General features: G+C 44.0%; 4 protein-coding genes and 1 non-coding gene across 6 annotated transcripts in view; 3 read left to right on the top strand and 2 right to left on the bottom strand.

Annotated features, from left to right (window-relative positions):
* Positions 1-133: 133 nt before the first annotated feature.
* LOC123131468 (uncharacterized) lies at positions 134-4,670 on the top strand. 2 transcript variants are annotated; one of them, XR_006464184.1, is made up of 5 exons: positions 134-434; positions 627-718; positions 833-928; positions 1,021-1,279; positions 3,929-4,670. XR_006464184.1 is itself a non-coding variant. In XM_044551139.1 (4 exons), exons 2-4 carry the CDS (start codon positions 633-635, stop codon positions 1,184-1,186), a joined length of 348 nt encoding a protein of 115 aa, XP_044407074.1. In that variant the 5' UTR covers positions 134-434; positions 627-632; the 3' UTR covers positions 1,187-1,453. The 2 variants fall into 2 exon arrangements, 1 of the variants encoding a protein (XP_044407074.1); XM_044551139.1 differs by lacking the exon at positions 3,929-4,670 and having other exon boundaries at positions 1,021-1,453.
* A 2,273-nt stretch (positions 4,671-6,943) lies between these two features.
* On the top strand, positions 6,944-7,721 carry LOC123131467 (uncharacterized). The gene has a single exon (XM_044551138.1). It carries the CDS (start codon positions 6,993-6,995, stop codon positions 7,581-7,583), a length of 591 nt encoding a protein of 196 aa, XP_044407073.1. The 5' UTR covers positions 6,944-6,992; the 3' UTR covers positions 7,584-7,721.
* A 4,225-nt stretch (positions 7,722-11,946) lies between these two features.
* LOC123131466 (uncharacterized) lies at positions 11,947-13,895 on the top strand. The gene is made up of 3 exons (XM_044551137.1): positions 11,947-12,202; positions 12,814-13,158; positions 13,230-13,895. Exons 2-3 carry the CDS (start codon positions 12,880-12,882, stop codon positions 13,641-13,643), a joined length of 693 nt encoding a protein of 230 aa, XP_044407072.1. The 5' UTR covers positions 11,947-12,202; positions 12,814-12,879; the 3' UTR covers positions 13,644-13,895.
* Positions 12,560-12,631, bottom strand: TRNAP-AGG (transfer RNA proline (anticodon AGG)). Its single transcript has one exon. It is a non-coding gene; the product is annotated as a tRNA-Pro (tRNA).
* A 697-nt stretch (positions 13,896-14,592) lies between the features above and the next one.
* Positions 14,593-16,094, bottom strand: part of LOC123129188 (pentatricopeptide repeat-containing protein At1g61870, mitochondrial) — a 1,956-nt gene continuing 454 nt past the window's right edge. Inside the window, exon 2 of the mRNA XM_044549426.1 lies at positions 14,593-16,094. This exon is cut by the window's right edge and continues 1 nt beyond it. Coding sequence (XP_044405361.1) covers positions 14,902-16,094 — 1,193 coding nt within the window. The 3' untranslated portion in view covers positions 14,593-14,901.

Genomic DNA, 16,094 nt, shown 5'->3' with positions numbered 1-16,094 from the left:
AGCTATTAACCGAAGCGGCAACTTTATACAATAGCAATACAACTGTCCAGACTGACAACTTGTACAGAATACAATATAGTGGAGCCCACCACTGGTTGATATTTTATCATGCTCTCGTCCTCCTCCACAAATCCGTCTCGTCTTCGCTCTCCATCCATATTCTCTCTCTCTCCGTCGCCATTGTTTCTCCTCAAAATCTTGGCGCAGTTTTCCTCTATGATATGAATCCATGAGGAGACTGGAAGCGGAGTAGATCTTATTGAATACTAGGTTATAATTATTATCCTCCAAATTTGCATCTCATTTGAAGCCATGAAGCAACCTTAGCCAGAGTCGCATGTGATTGGATGCTGGAATCAGAGTAACTACTGCATGCGTTTGTACCAGATCTGATCCGGTGATCTATCCATTCTCTGCTGAAAGAAGCAAATAAGGTCAGTTCATACAGGATTGTCATTTTACTTGTTTCTGTTCTTGAATCAGTTCTGTTTAGATCCAAAAAAATCCCCTGCTCACGATTTTGCATACAGTAATTATAATGATTATAATACCTTAATTTCTGTTAGTTATTTGGTTACAACTGTCGAAGCTTAGTTTCGCCTGTCTTAAATACTTTAAGTTTATAGGTTAATATGGAATTTGAGAGGGACAGCGTGCGAGGCAGTTTTATGGAACTACTAAACATGGTTGAGCAGCCAATGTCAAATATCAATCAACAGTAAGTTGAAATGTTTGAGATGGAAATATAATTAGTTCTCATCCGTTTCCCAATAATGTTTCTATACATTATCCATATTGTGATTAGGTATTAATAATATATCTAATAATGTAGGACCACTGTAAACTCAGTACCTGAAGAAAGTTCATGCTATTCTGATAGACCTTATTGCTCAGAAGACAATGATGTACTTTCGAGACCTAACTTAAGGTAAACTCCAGCAATTACATTCAGTACACAGCAGGAATTATTTGAAGAAATCCTTTCACTTTATATAAACTTGTATTCATTATTTTAAACAGGGTTGACACTTGTGATTATGTCGATGACTCAAATGAAGTAGAGTCACGTCTAGAATGTATCAAAGACCCGTTCGAACTTCCAGATAAGATGTCTAGGCCTGAAAATCTAGATGAGCACTACCTGGACATAGGAGTGATCCAAATCCCAATTCTTCTATCCATTTAAGCTGTTCTGGACATAGGACTTTCATAATGGCGCTTATCTTGTTTGGATCACATTTCCAGTTGATGATCTACATGCATGTTCAGGAAGCGGAAGGTTAGTGCTCCCATCAATACTTATGTTTTAAAGCAAGGGAAACATGGAGTGTAGTAAGTAAATACCTGCTTAACTTGGGCGGTAGCTTCTCTCTTAAGTTTCTTGGGAGATGTTCTACGGCTATTCCTGGTTGATTTTGATTGAGACGAGCCGTCACTATCACTCATGTCCACACTACAACTTTCATCAGAGTTAGTTGTATGAAAGGTTGGAGATTTCCGGCGACGGCGTGCAGAATTAGTCATCTGTGAAAATAATAGATCCTAATTAAGAACGAGCTAAGGTAGAATTAATAATTTTGTAAAGAGAAAAGACAGTTATCAGTAACTTGAACAATTTTTTTGGTGGATCTGAATGTACTTATAACCTGTGGACATTTCAAACCCGAAGGTTACTTACAGATATGGCAGTTTAGTATGCAGTTTATCATAATTTCAACACTATATGTATCATTTCAGAACACACAGTCTATCCTTAGTACGAATTATGATGCATCTTTTTTCAATGACAATGTGCACTATTTACTTAAGAATACAAGGGAACATATTTCAATAACAATTACAACTGTATGGTTAAGAAATGTATGGAACAGACATAGCCATTTCAGTAGCAGGAACAGATATAGTTTCTGTACCCTATTACAACAATAATTGAAATCTGATTACTAATGAGCTTCCGCATTTTCTAGTTAGATGGGGATCTAGGGAACCTATTTTCAATAACACTTAGCACTGTGTTCTTAAGAAATGTATGGAACATATTTCAATACCAAGTTGCACTCTATACAAACGGAAATCATGTAGAATAGCCATTTCAGTAGAAGGAAAAGATATAGTTTCTGTACCCTATTACAAAAATAATTGAAATGTGATTACTAATGAGCTCCCGCATTTTCAAGTTACAGGGGGGTCGAGGGTTAGAGATCCATAGAATTTATGAACTAAAGAATGAGGTTTAGACACTAGTAACCAAAATAAACAACAGAATGCAGCTAGAAGTATGAGTAAATGAAGATTGAAATCTAACCTTGACGAACTAATGAGGGCGGCGGAAGTCGGTCTGTCGGAGGGGAAGAAGTGGTGAGCCGCCAAGAACGCCGCCCCGGCGGCGGAGGCGGCGGGGAAGAAATCAACCAGTTCAGCCGCTAAGAACGCGGCCCGGCGACGGAGGAGATGCCGGCGGATGACTCATGGACGCCGATGGAAGAAGAAGATAGGGTGACGGGGGGTGGGTGAGGACTGAGGTGGGTAAAAACAAGGAGTTAAATATAAAGTGGGGCCAACCATTGATAGGACGTAATGGGCAATACAGCGGCTAGGGCAGATGAATACGCTGATATACAAACATGTGGTCCATCGGAACGCACGAATCGCAAACAACGCCAACGGCGAATGCAGCTCCGGTACATCCCGCCTCCGGTAAAAAGGTGTTTGCGCTACTCCGCCACCCATGGTTGGAGAAAATTTCCCTAGCCGTAAGCTCATGGCTGAAGCATTAGCACATGATAGACCAAGCATGGAGCCGGTGTGTACATACATCAATACCCAGCATATCAGTTGAAACGCACTTTTTTGTTGAAAGCAACGTCACTCCTACAAAGCCACATGGCCCAACATAGGATTGCCGCCAACGCGAGAATATGTGAATGGAAATATTTATCAAGACACCTCAACCAGTTGCCAAACATATTACGAACGCTCCAGGGTAGGTAGAAGCTTCAAGCTATCTGGACTATATAAGGATGACTTACAGTGTCATTAGAATATATAATAACGAACAAGCAAAAGGAAGTCTCAATGCCATCTCTTAAATTTATAACCTTACACCATTGATAATTTCTCTGAAGAGCCACACGGCTGCTGCTGCGGCAAGCTAGTGACGCACGGGGTAGCCGGCCTCCTCCGCCCACGCCGGTGCATTCTTCCCGCGATGCAGAGATGAGGAAGAAAGAGGCTGCAGGTGGGGCCGCTGTGACATGGAGTGGGGTGCCCGGGCGTGTGTGGACGCCCTCATACTGTCCTCAGATTTGAGATGGATTTGAGATGTGCCGGTCAGTTCAGACGTTTAGGGAGGAAATGAAGGGTAGTTGGATCACCATTTTCTGGTTAGACACTGACCGGGCAGACGTTCAGGCGTTCGAGGAGGATATAGGGGTCCAGGTGTAGATGCTCTTAGGATTAGGAGGTTGTACAGTTATCGATCCCACAAGTATAGGATGCTTGTCCGAAGGTTTCAACATGTAAATATTTAGGTTGGGGAAGTGGAACTTCTTCATCTTGTTCTTTGTCTGCTACTGCTTCCACATGTTCTCTCGGGTTGGCGGTGATCTCGTCATCTGTCGTCCACCCGTCGGCTTCATGATAAAGGTTACCCTCATCATCCGACATAGTGATCCTACTATGTACTCTGAAATGATCTGTGATGAAGTTCCCCCATAACTCTCCATACTTCTCCTTGAGATAAGTTTGCCATGTTTGACATGCTTGTCGTGCAACATAATTCATGTTACATGATCCATGAAATGAAGACATGCTCTAGAAACTAGAAATTCGTGGCAGAAACAACTCAAAATGAAAACAAGACGAAAAGTATCAAACACAAATCAGAAAAATCCGTGAAATTTATATATATGTATAAAAAATCATGCAGGAGAAGACACCGGGTGTAAGGCGGAGCCGAGGCATCATCCGAGGTTGTCTTCTAGGAGGGCGGCTGCATAGGACACCCACGTGGGGTCCACTGGAACATCCTCGGTTGCCTGATATTTTTTATTTGACTAAACTTCCGAATATGATTTTTATGAATTTTCCAGAGATCGTTTCCATACCTGATCACATACTTATTATTTTTCAGGGTTCTGGAGCCTTCTAGAATTTATTTCAATGAAGTCTTCTAGAGTAATTACCTGTATAACATCACTACATCAGTTTCTGCCTCGAGAGGGTAACCGACAGTATAATGCCTAAGTATTTTCCCATTCACTACTATCGGCTTGCCCCCTTGGCATTGTTGTCCTTAATTTCCCAAAACCAATAAACTTCCTCGATGGTGAATGATCCTTCTCATTTGAAGACAAGATTACCTGAAAAATATCTAAAACGAGACTTGTACAAGAGAACTTCATCGCTTATTTTAAATTCATATTTCTCTATTCTCCTATCATATGCCACATTTTAATTTTTTGCTTTATCGTATTCGCATTTTCATAAGCTTCATTCCTCCACTCAAACACTTATATCCACCATAAACCATCTTACATAGTGATATTCTCATAGTATTTTTATTAGCACCTCTATAAGCCCATAGTGCATCATTCAGTTTTTAGACCAATATGTCCTCGATCTATTGATAGCATTTTGAAAATTAATTTGATCTCTCTATTAGTTAATTGAACCCGTCCATTGGACTGATTATGATATGGTAATGCTATTGTGTGATCTACGTCATACCCAGAATAAAATCTGAACAACAATCAGTCATGAGATATCTAGGGACCCCAAACCTTGGAAAGATAACATCTTTAAGATTTAAATAGATATCTTATGATCAACACTTTCAGTTGAAATAATTTCTATCTATTTAGTGACATAATCAACAATAACTAAAATAGAAATGTTACCATGTGAAGTTGGAAAATATCCATATAGTCAAAACCTCATGTCCAAACAAGAGAATAATTCATAGATATTTCTTGGTGTGTACTAATATTACCAATTTTTGACATTCATCACCAGACAATATAAACTTACGTCATCCTTGGAAAGAGTAGGCCACTAAAACTAAGTTGTAATACCTTATGTGCAGTTCTGTCTCTAGCATGGTGTCATCCGTGTGGACTGGAGTGACACTTTCCCAAGATACGATACTCCATATCCGATGATATGTTTCAGTGACGTATGTGTCATGCAAGCTCTTGCCTATGCCGGTTAGCATGATGAAAACATCCCACATATATCATGTTAAAAAAATATAATACCCATATCTCCTTGTACTAAACTATATCACATGGTAACTTGAAAATAATAATGTCTTTATGACCTTTTCAACAGACACACAAATCACTTACTATAGGTAGCTCTAGAGGACTAGTATGGTCAAGCATCCTTAAAGATACTAAGCTCCCTGGAATTAAAGCGTTCTCTTGCGTCGGGGCTGTAGTGGGCGCATGGACCCCGCTGATCAGTAGTAAGAGGTCATGAACACGTCGTGGAGTACTATTATGGCTTTACATGTAGTGTAGTAATCAATACAATGTCAGCACATGAAACCAACCAGCTGGAGACGTGATCAACTACAGTATTGTGTGCGTCTGCTTTACCTTTAAAAGAAATTGAATGAGATCGGGCATAATTTGTTAGGGCATTGTCAAGGGCCGTTCCTATATCCACGTCATATGTCCCTTTGGATATCAGATCACATTTAAGAAAAACACAATGCGTCTTCTCAAACGTTTATGTTTGTCCACATTTTTAAAATCTATGAATTGTTTTTATGTCATGATATTTCCAACGTTCATAAGCAGGATGTTTTTTTAATTCAACCTCCCTCTATTTATTCATAAAAGGCAGGAATCTCTGCCAAAACAGTTTGCAGGATACATTCAGGAGGCACATGCAGCCACAACTTACATAGATTATTAGTAACCCCTACTTTCGCTAACGTATGAGCTGCACCATTTGCCGAACGTCGAGCCCAGCTTACCTTCCACTCTTCACGCGACTCCAGCAACTGTTTTACTTCCTCAATCGTAGGCCCCAGCACCGAGAGGTCACCTTGCTCTGCAGCTTACTGGCATTCTCCTTGCTGTCCATTTTGATGGGCAGCTTTCAAATTCACGAATATTGTTTGAAATGTGCCAACTTTCAAATTCATGAATATTATTTGAAATCATGAACATATATAAAAAAATCATGGTTTTAAAATTTGCAACATTTTTTAAATCCAAGATTAAAATTGAATATCTTTTTATTTAACAAACATTTTCAAATAAAACAATATGATAGCCAGTATTGTCTAAGTTAATAGTTGAGCGAGCAGGAAAAAAAAGTTAAGCGAGGGGAGCATGGAGCCAAGTTGAATGAGCGAGACTTATATTGAACGGCCCACGCGAATGTTATAGCAGCAATTTCATGGTTTCAACGTGAAATAAGAACTCCCAAGGGAAACACACAGCCACCACTAGCCGAAACCTGCAAGGACAACACGATATACGATGGAAAGAAACACCACAAGAACATAACTAAAACCTAAGGCAACATAGATAAAACCAAAATGAAATAACCAACTGCAATAACATGTTAAAGAAAAAGAGTTAATACCACGAGTGAAAAATGGCGCGGTGAAGCGCGTGTTAGCATCTAGTACGCTTGATCACTCAAAGGCTAGGATTAAAAGTTCCTCTTGCCTCTTGAAAGAGCTCGACCATCCGTGGGTTACCACGTGTCGTAACATTCGCAACATGCATGCATCTGTGGCTCGGTGGCCTCACCTCCACAGATTAACCTGGCCACCGCCTCTCATACCCCTATTTTATGATCTCTGGCTATCCTCAAAGACACACTCCTCCACCTCCGGCTATCCGTCAGTTCAGTGTGATGTACCCTGCGGTCGGCATGTATATCTATCTATATATAGCACCGCATGCATGTGCTTATATATATGGACTGCCGCATAGGACAACTAACTAAGACGCTAATAGTTAATCCAGCTTGCCATGGCGAGGCTATTCACCATCATCTCCTCCTTCACCGTCCTCCTCCTCCTCATTAGTGATGTGGGGATGGCGGTGGAGACCGCCCCCAAAGTGGCCGGCGACGACGCCAACGTCAAAAGGTTGTGCACCGACACGCCCTACCCGGACCTCTGCGCCGACATGATCGCACGCTACGACGAGTGCAAAGGCGCCGACGACAAGAAGCTGGTGGGGATGGCGGCGCTCACCACCGCCACCCTCCTTCTTAAAGCGTCCGGGGACGCGAGCCCGGGCCTTCAGAAGCAGCGCTACCCAGACCTGACCAAGGCCGACGAGGTCTGCTTTGAAACCTGCTACAAGGAGCTGACCAATGGCGGCGAGAAACTGGACAATTTGTGCACGAGCAAAGAGGGCTCCGACGATATCGGCATGGCCCAGCTCCCCGAAATCCGCAGCTTCATCAAGGAGAACAACGGTGCGCATGCCCAGTGGAATTGCGATAGGTGTCGCCCTGCAAATGACAAGAAGACACCCGACGATGTCTCCAAGAAGAACGATGCTGAGAAGGCCATGGCTGTCCTGGAGGTGCTCGTCAACAAAGTGACCAAATAAAGAAAAACAAACCCTCATTGCATACTACTAGCTCTTGTTAAAGTTGTTTGATTATTAGTTTCCTTGAGTATGTATGTACGGTCATGGTTTTGTTTTCTCGTTGACTTTGGTAATTAAACAAATTAACCACTACTCCAATACTCATATGTTTATACTTAATTAGTACCCATTCTTATCACTTACCCTGTGATTGCGATCGACCTCTCTGATGATCAACGGTTTCTGTGCCGATTTCATTCACATCTTACCAACACATATGGTTCTTTTGGTTTTGAGCTTTTTTGTTTTTAAATATATGGTTCTTTTGTTGTTGTTGCTGAGGGTATGCGTATGGATTCAACCAAATATGCTACGTAATAACTCATTTGTGGCACGTACGTCCGACCGAAGAAATATGTAAAGGAAGAAAAAAAAACTGTTCACTTTAGGAACAAAATACAATTCGATAATAAACAACTAAGTAAATGGGTCAACCAATAAACTAATTGTCGTGCTGGAGAAAGGATTGCAAAGAGAAAACCATACAATGGTGAATCTGGTATTTGGAAACCTATGACAGCTGCCTTGGATTCCCCAGCTATTTTCTGTCTAATGTTTATTTTCCAACTAGTTTTACATGCGTGGACTGGTTTTCGACAAGTTTCCCTCTGTCAAAGTTCGGTTCATACTTGTGCCACATGTTCAAGGCTTGTGCTTAAATAAAAGAAATTAGATGAAGAAGACAAAAACTAGTGCCACTCACTCTTCTGGCTTATAAGGGCCGAGCGTGCCCTAGGTCATTAATTTGAGCAGTGAAATTTCAGTTATATGCTACATGAAAATATACCGTTGAGTACGTATTTGAAAGAATTTTCTAATTGCTTAGTTTCTAAAGCTATCGGAGAAAGGGCGATTATTTTTTTCCTTGCCCCTTAATTGAATCAACTGTGGAGATTCAAAACATACCACCATGTAGGCACTAGGAGGCGACGTGCACGGTACCAGGGCTCGCGGTAGTACTCAGCTTGCGACTCCTTAATGGTGCACCCCTTATTCGCCAAGCGCTCCATGTCGGAGCCATGTGCTTATGGTATCAGATCTCAAGGCGATACTCGGCATGTGACTCCTCGGTGGTGGACCGCCCATCCGCAAAGCTCTCCATGCAGGCGAGGTGCTCGTGGTATCGAGCTCACGGCGGTAGTCCTATCGCGACTCCTCGATAGTGCACTCCTATGCCTCCACCCTAATCCCCTCCCCCTCCCTCTCCCTCGAGTGAACCCCATCCTCCTCCATCTTGAATCTAGATCGTCGAGCTCATGCGGTTGGAGCTCTTGGTTCTTAGTCACCTCGTCATCCGTAAGCATCTCCGCCTCTGCCTCTGCCAACTCCTCTGAGTTACTTAGTGTAGATGGATCTCGCAGCATACCTCCCGGATGATAATGATGCGGCGTGGCGAGGTGGTGCCTCCACAACAGTAGGCACCATCACAGGGCTCATAACCATGGTCGTCGGGGGAGGGTTGTTCAAGATCCTAATTGGATAACCACATCAGCAGTGGAGGTGAAAATGGACGACAATGGTGGTTTGGAGAGGAAATTTCACTCATGTAAGAAGTAGTCTTTTGGCACTGGGATTGAGAATAGGAGCGAAAAAGGAATTCCCTACATATTATTAGAGGGGGGCCAAAGTACCCTTCTGAGCTCCACTGAACAGTAAAATCGGTTATTTTTCTTGCAAAAAATTCTGATTTTTTTAGTAAGCTTTGACAAATGTTCTAAGTGTTCGCAAACTTTCATCATGAGATCACATTCGTGAAAGGCGTGGCCAAAAAACAAAATCAATGCTCCAAAATGCTTTAGAAAATAGCATTTTCGAAGCATTGATTTTTTTCCATTCCTTCAACGAGTGTGATCTCATGATGAAAATTTGCAAGCACTCAGAACAATTGTCAGAGTTACCAGAAAACAAATCGAATATTTTTATTTCTTTTTCACCTTCTTTGGTTTTACTATTCATCCGAGCTCATTTGAGCTCGAGCTCAGAAACTCCGCGCCCGCGGGGGTGGGGGTGGGTGTGCTTTTAGGGAGTTGATATATCCCTCTTACATTTGACTGAAGCTAGCAGTGCCCAAATTTAAATTACTTCAAAATTTAAAAACAATAAATTTGAAAGATGTTAACACTGTGTAAAAATGCGTATATTTTCTAAAATGTTGATAGAATTATAAAATACTTGTGACATTTAAAAAAATCACGATTTCCAAAAAATGTACGTGAAATTTTCAAAAATATTTAAACTCCTACAATCTAAAAACAATACTTTACCATTATACAATGTACCATAAATTTAACAAAATCTTCACGTATTTCAAAAAATATGTTCGTGGCACTTAAAATATGTTTCTACAATTTAAAAACATTCACATAGGTAAAAAATATTTTAATCACTATCTGAAAAATGTTTAACATGTATTTGATTTTTTTTGTAAAGATGCATTTGAAAAATGTTAATCATATATCTGAAAAGTGTTGACATGTAAAAAATAATGTTTGAAAAGTAGATATCAACATGTATCTTTGAAAAATGTGTATGAAGAAAAAAGTAGATATCAACATATATCTTTGAAAAGAAATCTGTATAAAATAATGTTTGGTCTATGAGAAAAGGGTACAATGTGTGTGAAAAAAATTAGGTATGTGTTGAAAAAATACAAAGAGAAAGGAAACAGAAATAAGAAAAATTAAGAAACCAGGAAACCCACAACCCAAAAGAAAAGAATGAAAAATAAAAAAAATAAAAACTGCTAAAGAAACGCAGAAAACTAAAAAAAGCAAAAAAAAGGATGAAACCCAGCACGGAAACATAGGAAAAGAAAAGCCAAAAAATGCCACTTCAAAACTGCTCCCTGAGGAACCCATATTGATCGGCCAGTAGCACCTCGACGTGATAATCATTGTGGCGAGACGGAAGATAACATGACAATGGGCGATAGATAGCCGTGGCATGTTTTCTGGCCTTCCAAAAATAGTATCGAGAGTCCTTTCGGGTTTCGATTAGGGTGGCTTTTTTTATCCGTTGGAGATGCTCTCGCGCAATGTTGAGTTGTATACTCCTTCCGTCTGGAATTACTTGTCACAAAAATGGTTAGAAATGGATGTATCTAGAACTAAATTATATCTAGATACATTCATTTCTTCGACAAGTATTTCCGGACGGAGGGAGTACTTAAATGAGTATACTTGTGACTGCTGGGGTTCAAAGATGTAACAAACCATGGGAAGCAGCGTTTAGGTTCTTTAGTGCATTTGCACTCATAGGTGAACTGTAGAATCGTTGAAAATAGTTAAATAAAAAAGAATAAAACAATTTTTTTTGTGATGTGAATTGCTCATGTGCATGAAGTCCGTGCCAAATTTCATGGAATTTGGACAATTCACTAGCTCTCGGCAGAAAAGAAAATTTCATTTAGCTGTGAGAAACTTTTGAAAACAACACTGTTTGAAGCTTATTTTTGTCTTTTTTGCCACAAGCTCCTCGAATTTCATTTAGCCGTGACATTGCGCACGCACCACATGCATTGAATCATCTTGCATCCAATTTTTTTTTCCAGATTTTTCTGAATTTTTCAAGAGTTTTTTTATTTTATTGTTTACCTGGTGCAGATGATCCCGGCCATCGAATTGAACATTCGCAAACCATGCCCATATAGAACACAGAGAGAATAAGACAGGGTAGAAGCCCTACAAAATGCTGCCACTTGAGTTGTTGCTTGTGCAGACTTGTAACCAAGATTCCTCGAATATTCATCGAACTGATTTACAAAACACAATTAATTTCAGATACAACGTCCAACAATATCACACCAATAATGAGAAACATCTAATTCATGGTCTGGTCGGTGCATGCCAATACTACTACTGATAGCTAGCACAATTATACCCCCTCCGTCTGGAATAAGTTGACGCTCAAACGAGTGTATCTAGACGTATTTCAGTGCTAGATATGCCCGTTTGAGCTTCGGCTAATTTCGGATGGAGGAGGAAGTATTTCTCACCCCAAAAAAGGTGCTACTGCCACAATTATGTGTAGAATACGGGCGTACAAAGAAAAAGTGAAAAGTCATAGAGAGAAAAATAAATATAGTGCTAGAGGTACTAATCCAGGCAGGTAAAACGAACCCGTGAAAACAATGAGGAGATCATTTGGTAGCAGATGAGCAAGTAAGTGAATACCCTACATAGTGTGGGAATTGACCAAGAAACTCCCTCATGGGCGTGATCTTCTACTATTTTTTTCTAAGAGAAAGAGGAGGGAGGAAAAGAAAGAAAGAAAGAAAGAAAGAAAGAAAGGGAATGTGGGTGGTGAGCGTCCCCGGTGCGTCTGCCACCACGCATCCATCCATCCTTGAGTTTGGTCCGGTCACTGGTGTGGCTGTGGCTGTGGCGTCACGCAAGCCTACCAAAAAGCAAGCAGAGCTTGGGGATTTCCTCCTCTTCCTCTTCTCCCTCTGCTGAACCTTCCTTCCTTCCTTCCTTGTCGCCCTCTGCATCCTCTCAGCATCTGTCTTCTTCCTTTTCTTCTTCTTCTTCTTCTTCTTCTTCGCTGCGAGCACGGGGATCTGATCTGAAAAGGCTTCCGAGGTAAGTAAAAACTACCTGGCCGCCTGATTAATTATTCCGCTCAGCTTGGTTTCTTGTTAATATTTTTTGCTGCCAATTATTCCTTTAGAAAATTGACTATCTGCATCAGCATGCATGCTGACTCGGGTTTGTTTAATTCCTCCATTTGCTCATGTGTGGTTGCGTGGAGGATCTCCATCCATGCATTCATTCATAGGATATGTGTTCTATATTATTGCAAAAGTACCATATATACCGAGAGTGTTCAGCAGTGTGTTTGGGGAAACAAAACAAAAATCCTTCTCACCTACTCTCAAAACATGCAGGTCTGTGGAGAAGAGTAAAAAAATTAAGGAAAAGATGAAAAAAAAAAGAATTGGGGCATTCCGAGAATTGAACTCGGGACCTCTCGCACCCTAAGCGAGAATCATACCACTAGACCAAATGCCCTTTGTTGTATTCCATTCTTTTCAAAGTCTATTTGTCACGAGGTCTCCGAATCAGTATCACTTAGACTTTCAGGAAAATAGGAGTGGTAGGTTCGGCCAGCGTTACGGAGTCCTCTGTTTTTCTTCTTTTTTTTTTGTGCTTCGTCCCGAAAGACAAATAATTCTTCATTCTTCTTCTTCCAGGCTGCTCATACAAGTCAAGTGGATCCATCTTGGGACCTGTCGCGTCGTGCTGATCGGCCGACCTCCATGATGAATGTGCTCTCCAGCGGCCACCCGCAGAGCCTGCGCATCCATCGCCACCGCCACCACCACCACCACGACGTGTCATCATGTCCACGCCGGAGCGGCTCAGGCCATGTCGCAGTTAACCCTCATCCTAGCATGACCAGGAGGCTTTCTTCTAGCTCCTTCCGCCGAGGCGCCGTCAGGGCCGTCGCCGACGACGGCGGCGAATCCAGCAGCGGCAAAGACGACGACGGCGACGACGACGACCAAGAGAAGAAGCGAAGAAAAGACGACGAGGAGGTACACTAATCTCTTGTTCACGTCGATCGAGTGCTGACGAACAGGGGAGCTGACTGAGTGGTCGATTGCAGGGGACGTCGTCGGCGTCGTCGAGGCGGAACCGGGAGGAGCTGGAGCGGCTGGTGGGGGCGCCCGACGACGACGGCTTCAGCGGCCTCGACCTGGCCACGCTCATCCGGAAGCGCTACGGCCGGAGCTACGACGTGACGCTCATCCGGAAGCAGTTCATGGGGCGGAGCCTGCTGGCGATGAACGTGATGTGGAAGTACCGGGAGCAGCGCTCCTTCCCGCTGACGGAGGAGGAGTACCTGCTCCGCCTCGACGACGTGGCCAACACGCTCCGCTCCTGGGGCGCCGTCGCCCACGTCCGCAACTCCCTCGAGACCACCAAGGACCGCCCCCGCATCGGCAAGGCCGTCAGCATCTTCATCGACGTCGACTCCGCCGGCGGCGGCAACCGCTCCGACGAATGGATCTACAAGTAGTCAATAACTTGTCACCATTCAGCAACGCTAGCTGCGAGCGTATGTCTCCGAGATTCATAAAAATCCCTTAGCTGAGCAGTTCAAGGGCAAGATATACGACTTGTGTATAACGCTTGGTTATTCCCACTTAGCAGTATCTAATTGACCACAGCAAAATATACTTAGCCAGGGCCAGGCAGTGGCGATTCCATGTGTAAGCTGTGGGGTCACCTGACCCCACAGCCTTTTGGATTTCAAGCATATTTCTATTAATATTTGTGCAAAAAATTACAACATTTTAGAGAGTTTAGTGCATTTGAACCCACAGCTTTTTGGTGCTGGCACCGCCGTTGGGGCCAGGGGTACAAAATTCCTGCGCAGCACAGAATTCGCATATACGTATGACATAATCCTGAATTCAAGACCATATATGCCTGCAGCAGACTACAGTGCATACACATGTTCATATAGCCGGACCGCAACAAAGAACAAGTTAGAGTTGCATCATCCAATGTGATAAACCGGCAACTCAAATTCACATGCCCACCTACGGCTATGGGAGCACCCAATTAGTCACAATGCAAATACCTTATTATGTGAGGAAAGAACTATCCTATGCACTGAGCCACTGAACCAAAATGTCATATAGTATGTGAGAAAAATACTACTTATCAGGAACAAAGGCAAGTGTTGAATCATAAATATCTGCAATCTCCTTTGCAAAATACCGGGTAAAAGGACTGTTCACCTTCATAAATTCAATACTACTGAAATATGAAAGAGCAGGATTGAGTTTTCCTCTCAGGCAGCCTACATGCTGAATTATGGAATCAAGCAATCTGTTGATTCAATCCTTTAAATGAGCAGTACAAAGGCAACACACATATTGGACTTCTCTCTGTAGTGCTTGGATCGTGAGAGGTCTAGGGGTTCAGAAGGTGCCCACTGCTCCCAAAGTTACACAGAGAACAATATCTAAAGCACCGAGAGGTGAATTGTGATAATAAACAAGTGGTACAAACTGCATCTGGTAACTGAAGTTTAATAATGCCCACCTACAGGCGAGGAGACAGCAGAGCTCCCACTAGTTTGAAATGCAAATACCTTATATGAGAAAAGATGATCTATCTTGTGTCCTGAACCAAAGGAACTGCTAGAGTCAAGCGGCCACAAGCACATGAAGAAACACAAACGTCTAATAGATTTCCAGTGAAACAAGAAAACAATAACTTATCACCCGCTTACAGGCGACAACATACTGTCCCAAGCGGGCGGTGAGTTACGCTTTCATCTCGGCGAGCGCGAGCTGGAAGGCGTCCGCCTCAACCTTCTCCCACTCCTCCTTGGCATCACCCTTGGCGGCCTTCTTCATCGCCATGCCGAGCTCCTTGGCATGCTTCACCTTCCTGCTCTTCACCAACCCTTGGATCAGACCCTTGACAGCCTGGAACGGCGGCGCCCACTTGTTGGCCAGGCACTCCTTGCACAACTCCAGGGCAGGGACAAACGCGTTGTTTCCGACCAGCGCCTCGATCAACATGATATAGGTCTCGAAGTTGGGCGACACACCTTTCCCGTTGAGTCTGGGCACCTCCGGCATCCTCTTGAACAACGCCACCGCAGCGCCCACCTCTCCCTCCTTGCATAGCCTGCCGATGACAGTGTTGAAGCACTCCCGGTTAGGCGGGACGCCGTTGGCGCCCATGGCGTCCAGCAGCTCCTCGGCCTCGAAGCTCCTGCCCTTGGCACAGAGGGCGGACATCCGGAGCTTGTAGGTTGTGACATTGGGCTTGAGCCGCCTCTTGCCGCCAGTGACCTCCTTGAGCAGCAGGTCAAACGCGGCATGGTCACCTGTCTTGAGGTACCCCTTGAGCATCTCGTTGCACGAGACTATGTCTGGCTGCATGCCGGCCTTGTCAGGCATTCCGTCGAACACCTGGCGGGCGCCGGCGACGTCCCCCGTGGCGACCATGCACTTGAGGAGCACGTTGTGGGACACGACGCCCGGCGTGATGGAGAGCTCGGCTGAGAGGTCGCGGAAGGCCTCGATGGCGCGGGCGGGCTGGCCGGCGTCGTAGTAGGCGGCTAGGAGGGCGGAGAGGGCGCGGTCGGAGGGGGGCACGACGAGGCGGAAGGTGGAGAGGGAGTGGGTGGGCATGCCGGCGGCGGCGTAGAGCGCGATGAGGCGGATGAGGAAGCCCTCGGAGGGGTGCGGCGCCGGGAGGGCGGTGAGGGAGGCGGAGAGCACGGAGGAGACGAGGTCGGGGCGGGCGGCGGCGGTGAGGCGGGAGACGGCGAGGGAGAAGATGGAGCGGTCGCCGAGGAAGGGCGGGTGCGGGATGCCTTTCAGGAAGAGGGCGGCGAGCTCGTCGGGCGGCGTGGCGGCGCTGCGGATGGAGTTCTTGATGCGGACGAGCTCGGCGGGGCTGATGGTGGGGGCGGTGGAGGACTGGGCCTGCGTGGAGAGGAGGC

Source organism: Triticum aestivum, chromosome 6A, assembly GCF_018294505.1.
Source record: "Triticum aestivum cultivar Chinese Spring chromosome 6A, IWGSC CS RefSeq v2.1, whole genome shotgun sequence".
NCBI lineage: Eukaryota > Viridiplantae > Streptophyta > Magnoliopsida > Poales > Poaceae > Triticum > Triticum aestivum.
This window is presented reverse-complemented; position numbering and strand designations above follow the sequence as displayed.

Coding starts and splice junctions, on each gene's coding strand:
- LOC123131468 (XM_044551139.1), top strand. CDS start 633: ATGGAATTTGAGAGGGACAGCGTGCGAGGCAGTTTTATGGAACTACTA. Junction 719..832: donor ATGTCAAATATCAATCAACA/GTAAGTTGAAAT, acceptor CTAATAATGTAG/GACCACTGTAAACTCAGTAC. Junction 929..1,020: donor CTTTCGAGACCTAACTTAAG/GTAAACTCCAGC, acceptor TATTTTAAACAG/GGTTGACACTTGTGATTATG.
- LOC123131467 (XM_044551138.1), top strand. CDS start 6,993: ATGGCGAGGCTATTCACCATCATCTCCTCCTTCACCGTCCTCCTCCTC.
- LOC123131466 (XM_044551137.1), top strand. CDS start 12,880: ATGATGAATGTGCTCTCCAGCGGCCACCCGCAGAGCCTGCGCATCCAT. Junction 13,159..13,229: donor GAAGAAAAGACGACGAGGAG/GTACACTAATCT, acceptor GGTCGATTGCAG/GGGACGTCGTCGGCGTCGTC.